This window comes from Beta vulgaris, chromosome 6 (genome assembly GCF_026745355.1).
Source record: "Beta vulgaris subsp. vulgaris cultivar EL10 chromosome 6, EL10.2, whole genome shotgun sequence".
Taxonomy (NCBI): domain Eukaryota; kingdom Viridiplantae; phylum Streptophyta; class Magnoliopsida; order Caryophyllales; family Amaranthaceae; genus Beta; species Beta vulgaris.
Window position 1 is genome coordinate 66,617,223 of NC_079207.1, and position 21,123 is coordinate 66,638,345.

The 21,123-nt window shown below is 35.3% G+C and overlaps 2 protein-coding genes and 2 non-coding genes across 5 annotated transcripts; 3 read left to right on the forward strand and 1 right to left on the reverse strand.

The window, feature by feature from the left end:
- Positions 1 to 613: 613 nt before the first annotated feature.
- On the reverse strand, positions 614 to 8,028 carry LOC104897573 (uncharacterized). The gene is made up of 4 exons (XM_010684480.3): positions 7,848 to 8,028; positions 6,853 to 7,006; positions 1,881 to 2,116; positions 614 to 1,176 (listed from the first exon to the last, which is right to left on the reverse strand). The coding sequence occupies exons 2-4, from the start codon at positions 7,001 to 7,003 to the stop codon at positions 814 to 816; spliced, it is 750 nt and encodes a 249-aa protein (XP_010682782.1). The 5' UTR covers positions 7,004 to 7,006; positions 7,848 to 8,028; the 3' UTR covers positions 614 to 813.
- A 5,759-nt stretch (positions 8,029 to 13,787) lies between these two features.
- On the forward strand, positions 13,788 to 20,830 carry LOC104897574 (hypothetical protein). Of its 2 annotated transcripts, none has more exons than XM_010684481.4 (23): positions 13,788 to 13,895; positions 14,014 to 14,070; positions 14,849 to 14,945; positions 15,037 to 15,105; positions 15,207 to 15,299; positions 15,537 to 15,663; positions 15,791 to 15,860; positions 15,945 to 15,986; positions 16,440 to 16,568; positions 16,654 to 16,767; positions 16,856 to 16,898; positions 17,038 to 17,085; positions 17,168 to 17,292; positions 17,392 to 17,404; positions 17,508 to 17,584; positions 17,684 to 17,788; positions 18,137 to 18,287; positions 18,377 to 18,453; positions 18,552 to 18,609; positions 18,707 to 18,876; positions 18,970 to 19,107; positions 19,207 to 19,293; positions 20,258 to 20,830. In XM_010684481.4, exons 1-22 carry the CDS (start codon positions 13,893 to 13,895, stop codon positions 19,258 to 19,260), a joined length of 1,860 nt encoding a protein of 619 aa, XP_010682783.1. In that variant the 5' UTR covers positions 13,788 to 13,892; the 3' UTR covers positions 19,261 to 19,293; positions 20,258 to 20,830. The 2 variants fall into 2 exon arrangements, with proteins under 2 accessions (XP_010682783.1, XP_057251443.1); XM_057395460.1 differs by having other exon boundaries at positions 20,339 to 20,830.
- LOC125499124 (U6 spliceosomal RNA) lies at positions 19,979 to 20,081 on the forward strand. The gene has a single exon (XR_007275843.1). It is a non-coding gene; the product is annotated as a U6 spliceosomal RNA (small nuclear RNA).
- LOC125499297 (U6 spliceosomal RNA) lies at positions 20,728 to 20,830 on the forward strand. Its single transcript, XR_007276011.1, has one exon. It is a non-coding gene; the product is annotated as a U6 spliceosomal RNA (small nuclear RNA).
- Positions 20,831 to 21,123: the final 293 nt, after the last annotated feature.

Genomic DNA, 21,123 nt, shown 5'->3' on the forward strand with positions numbered 1-21,123 from the left:
GGAGGATTATAGCTTCTTCACTATTATGGAGGAAAAAGCAGAGAGAATAATACAAGTAGTCCTAAATTATAAAGGCTAAAAGTGTTTGAAAAATTGTATGTTAAATAATGAACACCAGGAAAGCCTTTTATAACACAAGGAACCCCGTACAAGACCCTAAAAGATAACTCAAAACGAAAAAAGTCAAAAACCGCGTAACAGCTAAGCCGCCCGATCGGGCGAGCAAATTCCTCAAGCCATTGACGCCGCGGGCCAGATCGGGCGACATTGGCCCAGTCGTAATTCACGACGGATACCTGACCCGGTCTGGCGGGATTGCGAAAACCGATTTTGACGAAGTTTCAAGGCACCAAACTTAACACATAGAATACCTCTTTCAAATTGCCCTAGACAGCTGGGACATATCCAGATAAAGCTTCTCTGTTTTTGCAAAATTTTCCAACAATTGCAAATACTTCTATATTCCTTCGATACTGCATTTGGAATATGACCAGCACATGCTCCCCTGGAGTCTTTTGGAAGGGCTGTGCTTATATTTTGTAAGACAAGGTATGTGCTATTATATGAGGTGGTTGTGCCAAACACAAAGTAAAAGAAAAAGAAACACACAATATGCATCATTACTATGCCTAGATTAAAAATACTTGATAGTAGATTAACAGTAATGTAGACATGTAGTGTCATAGTACCTGGTACATTTGACCATAAAAAGAGTGGATATTCTAAGCCACAAACAGACACCAAGAGCAGCACCCCCTAAACTTCACCTAACAGTCTAATCTTTAGCAAACAACCAAGGGTCAAGAAAACCCATCAATAATAGCGTGGACCCGTATTGTAAAGTCGGCCCCCAGGGGTAGGAACCCGGGTATCAGCAACTTGCATTCTCCCACGCCCAAACGATTCATGGCGCTGTCGATAAGAATCAAACTGTACCCCACCACCATACTGTCGATGAGGTTCCCCAGGAACTGAATCTGGTGCTTCATATCCATGACGACCCATATCCATGTCACTGGGCCCACTGTTGCTCCGTAAGGGGCTCATACCTGCAAGCTGGTACTGCTGTAAGCGTGCATGTGACTCTCTCTGGAGAAGGTCTTTTCTTCGAGCAGCATGCTGAGCTCGAAGTACAGATAACTTTTCCTGATATTGATTATTGATATTGGCGATTTTCTGAAACATCCAACAAATTTTTTCAGCAGTCCAATATTTGAGATAATTTATAATGTAAAAAGAACAAACAACATTTGCGAGATAGCCCCGAGTATGGAGCAACGAAGAGCAGATGACAATATCAAAGCAACTTCACTGATATGGATCACATTCTCTGACAAAATCAAAGCAACTTCCCTTGCGTGTTTTAGAAACTCTGACATTAAAGATGATTACAACAAATTGCACAGCTAGAAATTCTGCAATAAACACCCAGTAAAAAAGATAAGCAGAAAGAAGACCTGATGGAGGAAAATAGGAAATCAGAGAATTTTTCTTTTGACATGTGATGAACTACAGCCGTTGTTAATTCCTTGGGGAAAGACTAACAGTTCAGCAGAATGTATTTTAGCCTTACAAGAGTTTATGTTATAATAAGTTGTGCTCAATATTATCAGGTGTTTAACTCACAACCGTTTGATAGATGGTAATAGTTTTTCCTCAAAAAACATATGCAAGTCAAATAGACCTCTACGAAATGACAATAAGCTGTAAGCCTGCAACTTTGTGACTGGTCTCCAGGACAACCAATGAAGAATGACAATACACAATTACTTTCTCCTTCAAGACAGGAACAGAGATTGACAAGCAGCAGTTTGGTATATCGACAAATGTATTTCAGCTGCTAGTGTACATAAAGATCCAATTTGAGACAGTAAACTGACCTCTCTGTGTCTAGCATTTTCTGAATCCTCTGCATCATCCTGTTCCTTCATTAATTTCATAATATCATTATGGAAACTTCGGTCAAGCCTTTCCAAAGTCTGTGGGGCTGCACTGTCTTCAAATCCAACTTCCATAGCTTGCTCCTGAGGATGGACTCTCTGTTCTTGATTGGAGCCCATTTTCGTGTCTGATACATGGTTAGGGTACAAAGATCTGCCAGCATTTCCCCCTTTTCCTGGAATTAAAAAGGCAACCACAGATTCAGATATAGAAGCTGAAGAAATCCAATTGGCCGACTGACAAACGCAATTGATCGAACTCACAATGAGCATTAGATATATTACTAACAAATAGCAATGAACTACTACTACTACAGGCTAAAGCGAAAAGAAGCCAAGATCGCTAAGACGCTAACCACCTTGCTAGAGAGACCAATATAGAGGGATTTTCTGAAAGATCCCCAACGAATTCCTTCTTTAGAAAAGGGTAAGAGGATGAGTTATTACAGTAAATAAACTAGAAGTGGGGGGACTAGATGCAATATAGCACCACAATTCTTCATTTTTTTGAACAGTGCAAAAGTGGAGAAGCTGAAAGTTGCTTTTCTTAAAGAGCAACTATCATAGACAATGACGTATTGGAGCAGGGCAAGTCTGCTTTGCTTTGCGAATTCTGCTTTCCAGGTTCAATTTTGGGAAGTGGCAAAATCCCAATTAAGAGATTGCTGGACACACAAAGGCCCATAGCCTTGACTAAGCATACATCTGGTGTTTTGATTTGTGGGTTTGGACTTTGGAGAGGAGGGAGGCACTCATGGAAGGACACCCTCACCCTTAACACATAGAGGAAAGAGGAGCGACAAACCATAAACAAGATATAGCCAAGTGAAACAGACATCCAGCCTACTGCAAAGGTAATGGAATCATGACAAGATTTTTCATGGGAGCTGCGCTATCAAGAGCAGCATCTATCTATACTATATGTTTGAAAGCTGCACAAGATATGTCATACAACAAGCAATAATAGCATAGGTTTACTGTGTAATTAATTTGCCTTCCAATAATGATGAGTGAAAATGGACTTGGCAATTCTTATTTGTTGACCCATGATCTTATGGTTATATACGTTATGCTTCAACCATCACAACAATGAATCACTTGACAATTTGTAGCATATATATAAGTCCACTTTATTGTTACCACTTACCATCACAAATTCACAACCAACTTAATGCCACATTTTCTTTTCATGTCTCCTTCCTTTCCATTATTACTAATTTTCTACCACTATAATGATGAAGTTTTCTATAGCCTACACAATTGCATGTCCAGTTCTCTGCTAGCTGAACTGGCCCCACAGTACTCAAGTAACTCTGATAAGCTTAAGGTAAAAACCCAATGAAAATCCAGCACTATTATGTGGATGATATTTGAACTTATACATCCACACAAAACTATCAAATGTAACATTACAGCATATGGTGGAAAATCTGCACGGAATTGAGGCCCTGTGTGGTTAAAGTCCTGGCATAGAGTTAGTATGGGTTTGAAATCAACCAAACCAAAAACAAAATTGACAAAGTTAATACCAGATAGGTCCACCCTTCAAAATCCTAAGATATCGGGTTACCCCAGCCGGGTACCAAATGCAAGCACTACGACCAGAAGACCTGACCCTCAGAATGCACCCTAAAACTCCGCCTAACTCCACCTGCAACCCCTCACCACACTTTTTACACCAACTCTCTACCGAATCACCGCCATTCTCCCTCCCCTCCTTTCTTGACCACCAGCATCTTGAAATCCATCACATAAAATAAGAATCACCGCGACAACTATCTACACAGAAACCAAGAATCCCACAATGTAGAGAGGTCTTTGATTTAGATCATCAGTGGTCATGTTATCTTTGGCCACTAAAGTTTCAGATAGACCACCAAAGGTTTGCCTTTTCCAATTAACCAAGAAAAGAGCAACCTTGAAAGATAGTCATATGTAAAACATTTAGAAGGATGGCGGGATAGATGTGCCATCAATAGGGGTGAGGAGGGGAGAGCAGGCGAAATGCTTTGCCAGTGGAAGATGCACTGATGACAACAGATGTGGAAGGATGAAAGAGGTGATGGTAGTAAAGGGAGAATAAGGTGGAACGAGAAAGAGAGGAGACAACTCCGGGGGGTGGAGGGTGTATAGAGGAACATCAGAAGAGGATGGGAGGAGTATAAATCATACAACAAGGATATTTGGTGGATTTCATTTGGCTGAACTATCAGGTATAATCCAAAATCACCTGTCTTAAAACCATGGGTCTGATACCTAACTCAGAAAACAAATACTACCAGCAATAAGTTTCGCCACCATTAACATCCCCACCTTAGAAAGAGATGATGGTGAAGGAGAAGGACGTGGAACGAGAAACAGAGGAGACACCTCGGAGAAGAGGAGGGAGAAAAAAAATATGGGCAGTTTGATGGATTTCATTTGAATTTTGGCTGAACAGATGAATCAGGTATCAAAATCTAGGAATCAGCTATCCCAAAACCCTGGGTTTGATACCTAAGTTATAAACAAAATCTTGACAGCAATAAGTCTCGCCACCATTAACCTCCCTAACTTATCTAGCACAAAAGAAATACTACTAAAATATGTGGCTTTGTGACACAAAACAACAGTGTAAGACAACTCAAAACAACGAAGTTGATGCACTCATATAAATTGCTTAGCTTTAAGTTATATATTGTATTCCTGTCCTAAGCACATGTTGAGTACTTGACTTACCTTAAAAGCAATACAGAAGTTGTTGAAAAGTGTTAGTAGCAAGGTGGTGCAATGATCTTTGTCAAAAAGGAACTCGCATAACAACAGACTCAATGTGCAACTGCCAAAGAACCAAACGTTCTATTGCATATAGCTATTGTGTTTTGTGCTGTCTTTCAGTTCCTCAATACTAGCTAATGCTTTTGTAAGAAAGCAGTGGAAACATTTACATCTGAAGTCATCATGAAGTTCTATCTGCAAATCATTTTGCTTCCTAAGATCTTTAACAAGTTTCTAAAACGTCGAATGAGACACCAGCGTTGTTCGGCAGCTTACTTCCTTCTCCACCCCCCCCCCCCGGCCGGGCAGGGGATGGGGGTGAGGGAAGAAAATTGACTTCTACAAGTGCTCTGATCTATCATCATGAACCTTATCAAAGTTATTACCACAATACTCAATCAGAAGTATCGATGATTCTCTCAAAGAGAAACTATGTACCAACAGATCCAGAATTAGGTAGGAGGGAGGGGGGGGGACAGGGACATAGAAGATGTGCGTTAGTTACAAGCAGAAAGTGAAAGAACAAAAAATAAGAGATGTAAGGCATTGTAGGAAGATTACTCAAACTACATTGTGTTTAGACTTTAGAGCATCGTGCATTTGCATTTACACAAGAGTATCAAATCCAGTCAGCTTTATGCTTGGAACTAGGCCCACATATAGCGGTTCAATGCCTAGGAAATTTGGTATGAAGTTCATGGATAGTAAGAAAATGATTTTACTGAAACAGAAAAGTTAATCATACACACATAGCTACAAAGTTATGTAGGTGTCCCGGGTAGGCTTAGTTACAAAGTAATGACAAGGCTTCCCAAGGAAAGAAGTACGTATACTTGAGCAAATTTATAGTACTTTCCCCTGTTGTCATTGATATCTTACACCGGTCCTGAAAAGGTGTCATAAACATCACTTATAAATTAAAATCTTCAAGATGACCTTCATTTGGGCCAGTGAGTGACACCTCAGCTCATAGCAGTCGCCTTTGCATACAGAAAGTGTAGATTAATACTCATGTAGATATCTAAATGCCAAATGAACCACAGGATGTCAACAAGGTTCGTACAATATATTCCAAAGGGTTGTTTGAGACTAGATCTCCCAGAATTGGCCTTGCCTAGTTCCTAGGGAGATAAATCTTAAATCTAGCTGGATATCAGACAAACCAATAATACTTTCTTCTCACTGTTGTAGATATTTTCTCAACCAAAGACGGGTCTCATCGACATGAATTATAGCTAAGGTTCGTTTGAGAATTAAGGACATCATATACAATATAATATGGACCACAGCTAAAGGACTTGTATCAAAGTCAACTTCCCTGCAACTTTCCCACTTTTCATCAATCTTTAAAAGTGCTTGTGAGTTACAATTTCTGTCCTTGTGATCAATTATAGGGTTAAGTATCATCCATGTCGCACTCATCTTTGAACGGCCCAATACCAATTGATCTCCTAAACCCAACAAAGGTAACTTATGATGTATGTAAGGCTGTAAGCTCAATATCTGTCTCACATATGAGTCATAACGTTCAAAATTGGACCAATGAAGGGTGATTCTTTACTATGTGTAATCGTGATTTCACATGTAAGTAAGAATTCAAATATTTTGACATCAATCACACAAATTGACAATTGAGAATCAACTAACTGGCGACTTGTCAAGATTGCAAGATAGGTACATTCTAAGCCCTTTACGCACAAAGATTCAAGGATAATCCAACACATTGGAGTCAATTGAGCTCAGAGCTAGATCACATCTGCTCATTAACAAATGACAGAATCTCAGTGCCTAATCAGCAAGTGCTCAATCTGACCAGGAGGTAGTTCATTTATAAATTTTATCCTGGATTATAAATGAAGTAATTGATCATTACCCCCAAGGCCTCTAACAAAATCACGTTAAGTCTGCTGGCCTAGCTTATATCAAAGACTGAAAGAAATCATCAACTCTTTAAAAATCTAAAATGGCCACAAGTAAAGTCCTATTCAAGAAAAACTGGCTGTAACTTGAAATAAATAGAGTAATACAGATGCACTCTCAAAGTCATCATAATAAAACCATTAGTCGTACCATACCTCTGAACAGGCTTATATTTACAATAAACATGAAATAGAAAGTTGAAACTAAGGTCAAATTACTAGAAACGGAAACTTACCATCACTGTAGAGTTGAGGTGACATTTGCTGGGCATCTCTATCCCATTGCCACTGACCTTCTGCTTTTGTTGAAGTATATTGACGCTCTTCCTCGTTTGGAAATGAGTCAGGTCGCCTAGAATAACTATTCACAGCCATATTCTGTTGCATCCTCTGGCAAACAAGTAATGCATTTGAGTTGAAACATCAAGGGTTGAGACACGATATCGAAAGTGGGGTTACAACAAAATTTAAAAAGAGAAAGTAGTATAAAATGTTCATTTATCTTAAAAGTTGTTTTGAAATTTCATTTCCTTAAACATATATATTTGAGATAAAATCGCTTCGATTGGCTTCGGTTTTGAGTTTAGGTGCATTATCCGTCATTTCCTAATTAAACAAATGGTAAAATCATTTTTATAAATTAATTGACGTTCATATATCACAAAAAACACAAGTACACTCCTTGTAAAACCGCGATTTAAATCATAGAGCATGGCCTGCCATGACGAAAATCACACGTTCATAACCCCAATTCCACACCAAATCCGCGATTAAACTTACAAAGTCCTCAAAAATTAATCCACACTAACATAATAACCTTGCCAAATTACTCTGATATAGGGCACAATCAACCAATCGAGTCAACAACAATCGAACTCCCCAAACAGGTAAACACTATTGAGTTACTAATTCATCCAATTAGCCACAGGTTCACCCAATCATCTCAACCAAATAACAATTATATGAAACAAATTACAACAAAACCTCAATCCACGATTACTAAACAAATTGAAAGTTCAAACACATCACCAAATTGGGTAAAATTCACACAACAATTCAATCAATAAAGCTAACAATTAACTCACTAATTCATCTCATCCCTATACCTCAACAAGTACATAACTCAAACCCATTACTAAAAAGACATATTTCCAAAAATCTCAAAACGCTGAAGCAAATCTAGAATAAAAATAACATATACTAACTATTATTTACAAAAGAGTGAGGATACCTAACAGAAAGAATGGCGTTATTACTATGTTGTTGTTGCTGAATTCGTCGACGACACCCTCTGAGAATTTAGTGCTACTGACTATGACTTGAACTTTCGCTAGTATTTTTGACACTGTTTGGCGAGAAGGGAAAGATAGTCAAATTATGATGGAAGAATTGAAATTTGGAGAATGATTGAGTGACTTGAACCTCGCCAATCCTCTTATTATTGAATTTTTATTGATTATGAATATATTAAAATACTCTCTCAGTCTCAAAATATAGTTTTTATTTTTATTTTTCACTGTAATTTATATAAGTAGAATATCAAAGGGATAGTAAAGATTTTTTGTTTATTTAAATAAATGTTGTATGGGAAAAAATGATTTTAAGAGAGAGAGATAATGGACAATAATTGGTGAAAGAGCATTAATTGTAACATTTTGGTTGAATAAATAAAGGAAAAAACAAAATTCAAGAAGCAAATAAATGATGGGACACGTTTTTTCTAGACAAATTACGGAAAAATATGGAACTAAATATGGAAATGGAAACTATATTTTGGGACACCCAAAATGGAAATGGAAACTATATTTTGGGACGGAGGGAGTATTATTTTTATATTACTTCTCCCTTCATTTATTACATATATATTAATATTTTATTTTAATGTGTCTAAGAGGGTTGGTAACTTAAGAGCACCTTTAGTGGTGATTGAAAACAAAGATCAAGTGGGTGATCTTAAAAAAAATGGATGAAAATAAGATCATGGATTGATTGGGATGAAAATTTTGTATGGGGTGAGTGAAATGGTGAATAAGATTGTGGGATGAATGATGTCAAATGTCACATTCTAATTGGATTTTAGAATATAGTAATTGTTATAAAATTTTCAATGGTTTTATTTTAAAAAATACAAAGTGAAAAAAAAAATATCAATAGCTCTATTTTTTCGAGCTCTATAAATATAGACCCATTTTGCTATATTTTGGAAAAAAAAAATTCAGCTATTTACTTATTTTCTCTAATTTTGTTTATTTTATATGAAATATCTTTCATTTTTACACTTCAAAAAAATAAAAAGCAAAGAGTAAGAGAGAGAAAAGTAGTTGGGTGGGGTAAAAAAAAATAAGAGAGAAAGAGGAAAAATGAGTTACGATGATTTTTTTTTTCATGGTTAAGAGGATATATAGGAAAAGATTGTGAAATGTTATTTTTCAGAAAGCTAGAAAAAGAGTGGGATGATCTTTGTTTAAGATCATGAATAATGGTGCTCTAAAGGTTATTCAAACCTTTTCCTTGAAATTTACCTCCCATTACAAAGGTTTCAGTGAGCACCTAAACTATTGGTTGGTCCGGCGATCCCAGGAATGACAATTTAGTTCGGATTCAATCTTGGTACGCTTCGATTTAAAGAAATCGAACTTGAGTCAACTATGATAAAAATAATTTGGAACCGACTTTATTAAAAATTTCCGACTTCGAGTTAGACGATAGTCGAAGTCGGATCCTATATATAAAAAAGAGAACGAGATCCGACCACAACTCCGACTTTAAGGCAATTAGTACTTTTTTATTTTTATTGATGGATTTTGTGTGTATAGTATGACTTCGACTTCGACTTTGAGTCAATTGTATTATATAAGATTTTTCTATTGAAGAAATGATTTTTGAAAAAACTAGTAATGATTACATTATCTGTACTAAAAGTATATAAGATCTATATAAAATTATGACTGTTTAAAAACATAGTAATGATTAGATTATTTGCATTATATAAGATTTTTCTATTTAAAAAAGGAGCAAAAAAAATCGAGTTTGGGTCGGAGTCGATTCAAATTTAGATTTTCAGAGTCAGGAGCCGACTTCTTGTAGGGTCAAAATCGAATTATGTATAATCAGGCCAGAGTCCAACTAGTTGACATCCCTAAATAATACCCTGCATCATTTACCAATGTGAATTTGAAGTCTTAAGTTTTTAATCAAACACTTGATAGAACTGTGAAAAGAGAGTTATAGCATTGCATTATGCTCAAGAAAGTACTATCTTCCAGTTTATTTTTTATTTTCCAATATAGTAAGTTATAGTAGTATAAATTATTCATCAATAAAACACTCGACTTCAAGATAATACATGTATTTGAATATATAATTATTTACAAATTAAGAATATGATACAACTTGTTTTTGAAATATAGGTTAATGTGTAAGAACATAACCAATAATATTGTAATTAAATGGTGTAATAATGTTAATTACGGAGGTAAATTTCCCCAACATTTCACATAGTTAGCTACCCATACAATGCAAGAGATAAGAAATTGTATTTTTAACACTATGCAGTCAGGCACCTCTGTGGTTTCATGAAATGGATGAGGTATCCATTCGTTTTGAAAACCTTATACCCTTTTGGTTTACCTATAATAAAGCCGAGACCCTTGCATAGATAACAAACTAGCTAGAATTCATACGAATTGAAGTATAATTGTTTTTAGTTGCAAAATTTGATTGGTTTAGTTTCTGTCTCTTAAGTCTCTCACCATTCTTTTTTTTTTTTTTACTTTTCAAAGTTAAATTCTATGAATAAAATAGAAAATTTTATTGAATTAATTTATGATTTCTAATATTATCATATTTTTAAGTTGATTTTTGAACTAAGTACAGTACTTCATAAATTGTAAAGAAAGTGCACACTTTGATTCAAGTCAATTTTTTCATAGGTTTAGTTTGTAAGTGAATTTTTAAGTTTTGTAAATTTTCCTCATTTTAGTGATTTGCATAACGTAAATTATGCAATTTCATAATTTTAGTTGACTTGTGATCGAGTGATTGTTATAATTATATTTTTGGTATTTTTGTTTGAAGCCCCCTTTGATTTGTAAGTGAATTTGCAATTTAAAATGGGAAGGGGGTAACATAATCTCTTCATTCGGGGACACCATAGCTCCCCCTTCCCGTATATAATCGAGATATGTTGTACTTTAATTCTTGAATGATATTTTACATAAACCTTTTTACCTTGATAATTAATCGCCATTATATAATAAAAAAGATAGGTCCAAATATATGTAAAAGTTTTATTATATATAGGAAACACTATAAATTTTTTTTTTCCTTGTCTAACTTTTAAATTCCTATTTAATTACAAATACACCTCTATTTTTTTTTTATCATGGCCCACCATTAATTGTGAATGGTTCTTGAGAATAGTGATTTGTAAGTAAATTTTTGTAAATGTTTTGGTATGTATTGACGTTCTAGGTTATTAGTTTTAGTTTGTATGTTAATTTTAAGTTTTAATAAAGTTTTCTGATTATCTGAGTGATTTGCGTGATTTTCATAATGTGATTTTCTCAATTGTATGAGTGATTTGTAAAGATTCTTCTTTTAAGTGATTTATGAGTGAGTGTTGTAAATTAATTTTCGGTACTTTTCTTTATTGAGTACCGATTTTGATTTTGACATTCCTATTGTAATTTAGAAAGGGAAAGGGGGCAAAATAGGCATTTCAAAAGAGGACATCATGCTTCCCCCTTCCCTTATGTAATAGAGATATTTATTTTGTTAACTTAAATGACATAAAATCACACAAACCTGGACCTAATTCATCTATTAATCCGCATAACGCCTAATATTTCCTTGTACAATGTTACAAATTGCCTTTATCATGTGGTAAATTTCTACTTATATAGGGGGACCTAGATAATAAGTAACTTCCTCCATTTTGTAGGAACTCAAAATTCCTAGAAATTTTTAATTTCTTTATTTTACTATTTTGTTGTCAACCAAACAACTTACCAAATTTTCAATTCCTAAAAATTTCTATTTTCACATGTTTTCTTATATAAAATTGTTTGATTTAACAAGTTAAAAAGCAGTCATGTATTATGCTCTAATTAATCATGAAACTTTATTAAGTAGAAAGGTGAGAGAAGATAGATAGTAGATACCAATGAGAATCCAGACAAAGAAAGAAGGGAGAGAAAAATTAATTTTTCTATATCTATACTAATATATTAAAAGGCGTTCCTAAATGTGGAACGGTGTCTCGTGGCGCACTCCCTAAATTATTTTACTCCATGTAATCCTCATATAATAAAAACTAGAAATTGCATGGCATAAGATTTGATCTCATGACCTCAAGGTCATATATTAAAGTTTTAACCACTAGACCAAGTGATATTTGGTGTTATTATTTTAAAGTATAATATTAATAAATGAAAGTTCTCCTTACTCGGGGCATAGCCCGAGCCTAATAACTAATTAATCTAGTAAAACCTGTAATTGAAACTAGCATGAGATAAATACCACAAGCGTATCAAACTTACAACTTAGCAAAACATAGAGCCGAAAATTAATTTTAAAGATAATTTGCAATTTGTCTATCGCATAACCGACCTCTACTTTTTCAAAGGGTTTTTGTGGAAGGACTAATTAAAATAGGCATTTTCTAGGGAAACACCACTTAAAAATTTATTTGGAGGGAATGATCAAATAAAATACTTTTGTTAGCAACTAAATACCACATTACGATTTTGAGGCAAAATTGTCAACTTCCGGCATTGACTTATACTTCCCTCCAAAACATCGATTTTTTTTCTTTTGTCTCATTCTACCTCCCTTTCTTACTATTCGAAACCCTAATTTGCAACTTTTCCCAAAGTAATCGAAGGTGCTCTCCTCCTCGGGACCTCAACTGCAATTCACTCAAACCATTTCCAACAATTTCTCACCAACGTTTGTTTCGAATTTCTTCCCAAAGTAATGAATTTCTTCGTTTCACTTTATTATCTTCTGAAGACAAGAAAGTAACACTCCCCTGTTATCTCTCATCACCTATGAATCTCCTCATTTTATCCTCTAAATTCACAATTCAAATTTCACACTCAAATGTCACTCAAATAAAACAGGCGAAAACAAAGTAAGAGAGAAAAAGTTGAAGAAACACAAATGGATCCGCTATATCACTTCATTCTCAACCCTCCTTCCATTCCTTCATATATGTACAAATTGAACTTAAAATCTAACGTTTCCGCCTTTTTAATTTCTGGGTATATATTTTTTTTTGACATGATATATAATGTTTCTTCTGTTTTTCACTATTTGAAGAAGTGTCGAAAATTTTACCCGGATAGGGAAGAGAAGGTTGTCTTGGATGATGAAGTGGCGAGCTGGTGGTGGTGTATGCTGTGTAGTAGTTGTGCTGCATAGGTGGTGAAGTAGCGGGTTGTGGTGGTTGTGCAGGTGCAGGGAGAAAAGAGGTGTAGCCGATGATAGTGGCTGGGAGGGTTGGGTGGAGGGAGAAAGAAGAAGTAAATGGGGGTGTTAATGGGAGGAGAGAAGACCTGGTTGGTGAGAGGCTGAAAGGAACTAGGGTAAAATGAGACAAAAGAAAAAATAATTGATGTTTTGGAGGGAAATATAAGTCAACGTTGGAAAGTTGACAATTTCGCCTGAAAATCGCAATGTGGTATTTAGTTGCCAACGAAAGTATTTTATTTGGTCCTTCCCTAAAAAAAAAAGATTTAAGTGATGTTTCTCCATAAAAAGCCTATTTTAATTGATCCTTTCTCACAAAAAATCTTTTATTAAACGAAGATTTTTGTAATAGGATGTATGATCTTACCCTCTCAACTCTCAAGTCTTGACCTCGTATGAGTGGAAAAAGCAAAACTAAAATGAAAATAAATCCATTACATTGGCCAAACATTAAGCAATGGAGTATACAAATCTAAACCTACAAATCACATAATACTCTTAGAAGCCCAAGATATAATTAAACAGTGAAGTGATTTTACTAAGTTGCCCTTACCCTTTACATCCGCACGCAATTTGCACGGCTCTAATTTTAACTCCAACTAACTTGACTCAAGTCAATTCCCTCCAATTAACCATGGTCAAAATTCGCGGTCTTTTATATATACCTCTGTGACTCTGTTTACACCATTTTTGCCTTCGACTCTCATTCTTCAAATTCAAATTTTCGAATCATCAAACCAACTTTCTCTCTCTGATATTTTAGTGCGCAAGTTTCTCTCTCTTACAAGCTCAAACTCTCACGAAAATGGTGAATTTCTCTCTCATCTCTCCAAAATTATTCTTAGCATTACAATTTACATCAGCATATCTGTTTTCAACCTCTTTTTGCGATTCTGAGTTCTTTGATTCTATTTCCTTTTCGTTAGGTTGTGGCGCAAAAAGTGAAGGAAGCGGAAATCACAGAGCAAGAATCGCTTCTTCTGGTATTTTTTTAAGTTTCTTAACTCAATTGAACTGAAATTTGCTGAATCGCTAAGTGTTACTTGATATTTTTTGTTCGATTATCTGAGTTTTGTGATAATTACCTTTTTTTAGAGCATTTGAGCTTCAGGTTCTAACTCATTGCATGATTTCCTTTAGTCTAATGCCTAATTTTCGTTGTGATAATCGAATTTACTGTTTTATCTTGTAATTAATGTGTTTTCGACCTCATGGAAATGAAAATTTGCTGAAGCGCTAACTGTTCATTTTTTTTGTTCGGTTATCTGAGTTTTGTGATAATTATCATTTTTAGAGTATTTGAGCTTCAGGTTCTAACTCATTGCATGATTTCCTTTAGCCTAATGCCTAATTTTCGTTGTGATAATCGAATTTACTGTATATCTTGTGATTAATGTGTTTTCGACCTCATGGAAATGAAAATTTGCTGAATCGCTAACTGTTACTTCATTTTTTTTGTTCGATTATCTGAGTGTTGTGATTATTTACATTTTTCTATTGCATTTGAGCTTCAGGTTCTAGCTCATTGCATGATTTCCTGTAGTCTTATGCCTAATTTTTGTTGTGATAATCGAATTTACAGTTTATGTTGTGATTATTTTGTTATCTACTGGAATTTTGTTGATGTTGCTGATATTCGGCTGAGTTTAATGTATAGATTTTGAATTTTGCGAAAATTTTGTTGTGCGAGAAGTTTCTTAGATTAGGTTTCCATTCTGGACATGTAATTAATGCTTGGCTAATGAAAAAAACTTACTGCAGACGAGGAATCTGCTTCGGATTGCAATATTCAATATCAGTTTCATAAGAGGCCTGTTTCCCGAGAAATATTTTAATGATAAGAATGTTCCTGCTTTAGGTAATTTTTTCTGTTGATTTGTAGTGTCTTTAGATAGATATCTGTTAGTCTAAGCAGTATGTATGTTTTGGTATTTCATGTTAATCACCAGAGATGAAGATAAAGAAGTTAATGCCGCTGGATGCTGAGTCTCGTAGACTGATAGACTGGATGGAGAAAGGCGAGTATACTTTTTTTAATGATTTTCCACATCAAAATTGTTTGGCTACATTGCTATTTGTTAATGTGGCTGATAAATTTGGCTATCTTGTATTTCTGTAGGCGTATATGATGCATTGCAGAAGAAGTATCTAAGGACACTACTGTTCAGCATATGCGAGGCTGTAGATGGTCCGGTGATTGAGGAATATGCATGTAAGATTCTTCTGCATGCAATAAGATTATTTCTGCATTTTCAATGTGTCAATTGGAGCGTATTCATCATTATGTTGCAATCTCTAAGCACGTATAAATATGAGATTCAAGCTCTTATACCATTGATCCGCTTATATGCAAGTCTTCTTGTTTCTTATTATCATAAGAACTGAATGACACTGCCTGACTATGATGCCTCACTGAATAATCTGTAATTGCTGAATGCAAATCTTGCAGTTTCTTTTAGCTATCCAAATGGTGATAGTGAAGAAGTCTGTATGAATTTCAACCGCACTGGAAACAAAAAGCAGGGAGGAACTTTCAAGTGCAACTCTACCAATGAAGTCACTCCCAATCAAATGAAGTAATTCCCACTAAATAACCTCTTTTCATTTTGAATTTTAATTTGATAGAAGATTGGAAGCAGTTGAACCTACTTTTACGTTAAATTTTGTATACTTGAAGTCTTATTTGGAGAGTAACTCTTGTAGGAGTTCAGCCTGCAAGATGATTCGCACTCTGGTTCAGCTCATGAGAACACTTGACAAAATGCCAGAAGAGGTAAAGATATTCTGCTAGTTAATCACAGCATATGAATATACGTTAGATTTTGCACATCTTTGATGAAACTCTTTTACATTTCAGCGTACAATATTGATGAAGCTCCTCTACTTTGATGATGTTACGGTATGTTTTTGCACGTTTACTGTATTATTCTCGTTGTTATGTGCCTATTATGCATCTTGCTTATGCTGTGAATGACAGTTAAATTCTTAGAAACTTCTTAAGCTCAATTATGGTTGGAAATATAAATATATATATATATAATGATATTTTTTCAGAAGCATAAATTTGTGTAGCTGTTAGTTATCAGTACAACTGTACTTTTAGCATTACATGACCACTGTCCATTGGATCAGCGTATCTTTGTCTCACAAAGTGCAGAATACAGACGCTGGGTGACCTTGATTCTTAGAGATACATCTAAGTACACAAGAGTCCTAAATAAATGAGTCGTCTAGATAGTCTAATGGTCGTAAATAAAAGCTCTAATATACACGTGCTTCCCTTGTTTTTATGTTTTAGATTATTCATGGTGTGTATCTTTAAGTAAAATCATAAATGTCAACTGAATTGCAGCCAGCGGACTATGAACCACCATATTTCAGAGGCTGCACAAATGAGGATGCTCGTAATCTGTGGAAAAGAAATCCATTGAGAATGGAGGTCGGAAATGTGAACAGCAAGCATTTCGTTTTGGCCCTGAAGGTGAGAATTAAGTTTTTGTGATATGGTTGGATTAGAAGGTTATAGTTCTCTCGGTCTTCATAATGGCAATCATCAATCTTTGTAGGTCAAGAGTGTGCTAGATCCCTGTGAAGACGACAATGAAGAAAATAATGATGATAGTGTGAGTTTAGGAGCTGATTCTGTTCAAAGAGATGATACTTCAGAGTCTGGCAGTGAGGTCCGTAACCTATTTTCCCGTTCATCTTGCTTGCCGTAATTATATTAAATGTATATTGTGTTTTAAACCCACTTCAAATCTCATTCAGGTTAGCTCCTCACAAGAAGATCAGTACAGAGTCGAACCAGTGGGTAATGCCCAAATTTCTCTCTTGACTAATTAGCCATCGATACTGTCTTTATAGAGCCTATGTTGGTTTCTTTGCTAGCTTTTATGTAACATGCTGTATCTGTGTGAGTGTCTTTTCTAAACTTTGCCCTGTGTACTCAGACATCCAGCAACCTTATCAAGAAGATACCATGGCTTCTCAAAGAAGTGGTAACAATGCTGCTAATGTTTTAGGCTGTTGGATCAAGGAAAATGCCTACATGTTTATACAGAAAAATCTGGTACTTTGCAGATCAAACACAGGATGCAGCAGAAGATGAAAATCAATTAAGTCGAGTAAAGGATTGGATCATCTCTAACATTAGCGAAACTGTGGAATTCACTGATGTGCTTGCTAATTTCCCTGACATCTCAGTGGTAATAATTGTTTCTCTGGACAAACTACACTTGCAGTTTGTTTTGTTCTTGAAATTTGTCTTAGCAATATCTTGTTTCTAAGAGTTTGCTTGATTACAGGTGCTGATTGAAGGTAAATTGATTCACTTTACCCCTCCAGAGAAGAGAGTATGAAGAGCCTACCTTTGAACTTCCATCATAACATTATGTACATATGTATTTTTGACTGATGACAGAGATCATGGAGAAGCTCGTTCTCGAAGGTGTTCTAGCTAAATCTGGGAAAGATACATATTATGTTAACAAACAAAAGGTTACTAGGATCTACTCTTTGTCACTCATGCTCATGTCTTTCTTGGCACATTATTTTGTAACTGTGTACTTTGTTATAAATGTCTATATATAATTCCAGGATCCTGAGTATGAATTTGATGTCAAAAAAGAAATAGATGACCAAGTTCCACTGAATGGAGAGAAAACTGCCCCTGCTTCTGGAGAAGATTTCTTGTATATGAAGGTTGTCTACTTTTCCTGCACGTTAGATTGAGTTCTTTTTTTGCCATATACCAGTAACCTTCTATTGGTGCAACTATGTGATGATTTTTTTTGTTTGAGATCAAAAGATGGCTTTTAAACTTTGTCGGCATCGGAGCATTTTTGCTGGACTGGAGAAACATGATTAAGAATTTTGCAAATGCTGGAACAAGATTTGTTTTAGGGAGATGCATAGTCGAGGGTTTATAATATGAATTGATATCATAAATTATTGATCCTGTGAGAATCATAAATCACTGCTCGAGATGATGTCTTATTTCAGTTTTTTGTTCTGATCTATAGTGTCCTAACTTATAAGTTCTAAGTGCAGGCCTTATACCATGCTCTTCCAATGGATTATGTCACAATCAGCAAACTTCAAAGCAAACTTGATGGTGATGCTAACCAAACCACTGTAAGAAAACTGATTGACAAAATGGCCCAAGATGGATTTGTTGAAGCTACAAGCAACCGCAGGCTAGGTATGTGTAGGTGCATTATGCTCATGCTCGTTGCTTTACAAGCTCGTACAATATTATCTTATGTTCATGTTCATCATGTTTTGTCTCAGGCAAGCGTGTAATTCATTCAGATGCAGCTGAGAAGAAACTACATGAAGTCAGAAAGACGTTGGATTTTGAAGCAATGGTGATGATGACAATTATTTGTTTCATTTTAACTTTCAGTTGCACCAAGAAAAATATGCAAGAAAGGCTCTTGTTACTGAATTCTTATCTGATCAACAGGACGTAGATGTTAATGCACCGCTAAGCAAGTTGAACCATGCTGAAGTTGAGAAAATTGGTAAAACACTCATCTTTTTCTGACATCTAGTATACATAATTTACAATATAGACTATTATAGAGTCTCCTATCTGCTAATCGTTTTGGTGATTCACAGGAAAGAAAGCTGATGTGTCAACCTGTGGCGTCCTACACTCCATTGGATCTGATATAACACGGATGCGAGTAAGATCTGAACTTGATACGCATCAAAACGGTTCCTTTAGGAGTGATCAGTCTATTTCAAAAACCAGGGAGGGTCCGTATACTCCTACAAGCAAGAACGGGGTTAGTGCAATTTTACTGAAGCATTCACCCTTTGTTTTGTATTAACTAATGCATAACTGTATTACTGATTCAGTTTAATTTAATATTTCGCAGCCAGCAGTTTCAAGAGAGAGTACTGTACCTGGGAGTGGTAAACCCAAATTAAATGGGAATAGCAAGAACTGCAATGAAGCTGATGATGTAATCTGCAGCAGACCATCTCAAGACAAGCGGTCTAGGAAGGCAAGCACGGTAAGCTATAATATTATAGCTAGCGATCTATTCATGTTTGAAAATGGTACTTAACTAAGCTATAACTTCTGACCTGTGATCTACTTTGCCTGGACATAGGTGAAAGAGCCAATCATTCAATACTTTAAGCGCCAGAAATCTCAAGCTGTTTAGAACGGCCATGCATGCTCTTCAAATATTCGAGAGGTAAACTTTTCTCGCTGATTTATGCCTTTTGAATATAGTGTACAACTAAGAGCTCTGTCACACCTTGAATTTGGAATGGATGTGAATGTTTTAATTTGTTACAACGTATCATAGTTGCTGATCTGCGAGTATAAACTTTCAGCTGACTTCCTTAGCTGGTTAGCTGATAAATCAGGAAGTTCTATTAGGAAGTACCATACTACCATATAAGTAGCTAGAGAACTAAAGACCTTCTCAATTCTACACTAGATGACTTTTTGCTTGTTACGGTTCAATTTCGAGTTTAATCACATTGTTTTTGTATTGGATTTCTTGTTAAATCATAATTTACACAAGTATGCATTTGCTTGTCAGTGACTGTGAGTTTCAAATGTGCACCAAATATTGGCCAAGCTGGATATTGATAAATTATGAAGTTTCTACGGTTTTGCTTTCTTTTAGCTGGTTAATTTAAATATATAAAATTAACTGTGATTCAGTTCAACTCATAATTTTAGAGTTCAGGAGCTGAAAACTGATTAGCTATAATATTGGATTCTTAGCAATTAGCATATTTATAGGAAAATTGAATGTTATTTACTGTTGAGAAGCGGAAATAATAACAAGGTTTAAACATAAGAGTCCCACATAGGAATTTCTTGAAAGAAAGAGACGGTTTATATATCAACTTAGCAAGCAATAGGTTGTCCCTTCGGGGACATCTGATAAAATTGGAACGATACAGAGAAGATTAGCATGGCCCCTGCGCAAGGATGACACGCACAAATCGAGAAATGGTCCAAATTTTTTTGTCATTTTTTGCACGATTCTTCTTCTGTGAAAGGTCTGTTTTCCCCCCTAGAGTTGTGGATAAATGTTCAAAAAAGTTTCCCTTACTAATTGCTGAGTTCATATTTTTACAATCTGAACATTTTTAGCTTGAAAGCTTTGTAAATAATTAAAATTTATCCCCCATTTTTCTCAGTATGGTGGAGCTATCAATCATCTGAATATTTCAAGAAGTGAAGACCTGATGTTGTTTCAGTAACCTGGGGTTTTTTTTTAGGTACAAAAGGTGGAATTTTTTGCATCGTAGTTGTGGTCCAATAGACTGATAGAGAGCTATCTATTCTATTAGTATTTACGACGAAAACTTGATTATTGATGTTGGGTTGTAGTCATGGAACTTTGTAAGTTTTGAAATACTGAAAGTTGCATAAACTTCTCCATGGCTACTTCGTGTCTTATCAGATTAGCACTTCTGGTTATAGAGCAATTTACTCAGAAAGTTTTCTATAGATATTGTAGGCTTGTAGCTCGCAGGCCAAGGTATTTGCAAGGTGGTTGTTGAATAGAGTATGTAATACTATATTACTGTCTACAGCTATTGGTCCCACATCTCTATTTTTACAGACTATTCCCTCTTTTATTAGCTAGAGGCTTCAGGTACTGTTTGTCCCTTCGGGGACATCTGATAAAATTGGAACGATACAGAGAAGATTAGCATGGCCCCTGCGCAAGGATGACACGCACAAATCGAGAAATGGTCCAAATTTTTTTTCCCTGAAAAAATTGGTCTCAATTTGCCTTTTTTTTTCCCAAAAAATGTGTTCAAATGCCTGTTTTTGTCAAAAAAATATATCTTCTGATTTCTAAGCTAATTATTGATGAGTAATTCTATAATAAAAAACTTTTCTCTTCCTATCTATTTGATAGTGAGTTATTAATGATTATGATCAACGCTAAGTGATAATTGATGAAACAATCAGTAATCAAGTTTTTCACAGAATCATGAGTAACTACTGATGAATAATTAAGGATTGATAAATTAGCTTGTTTCCTGTATGAAGA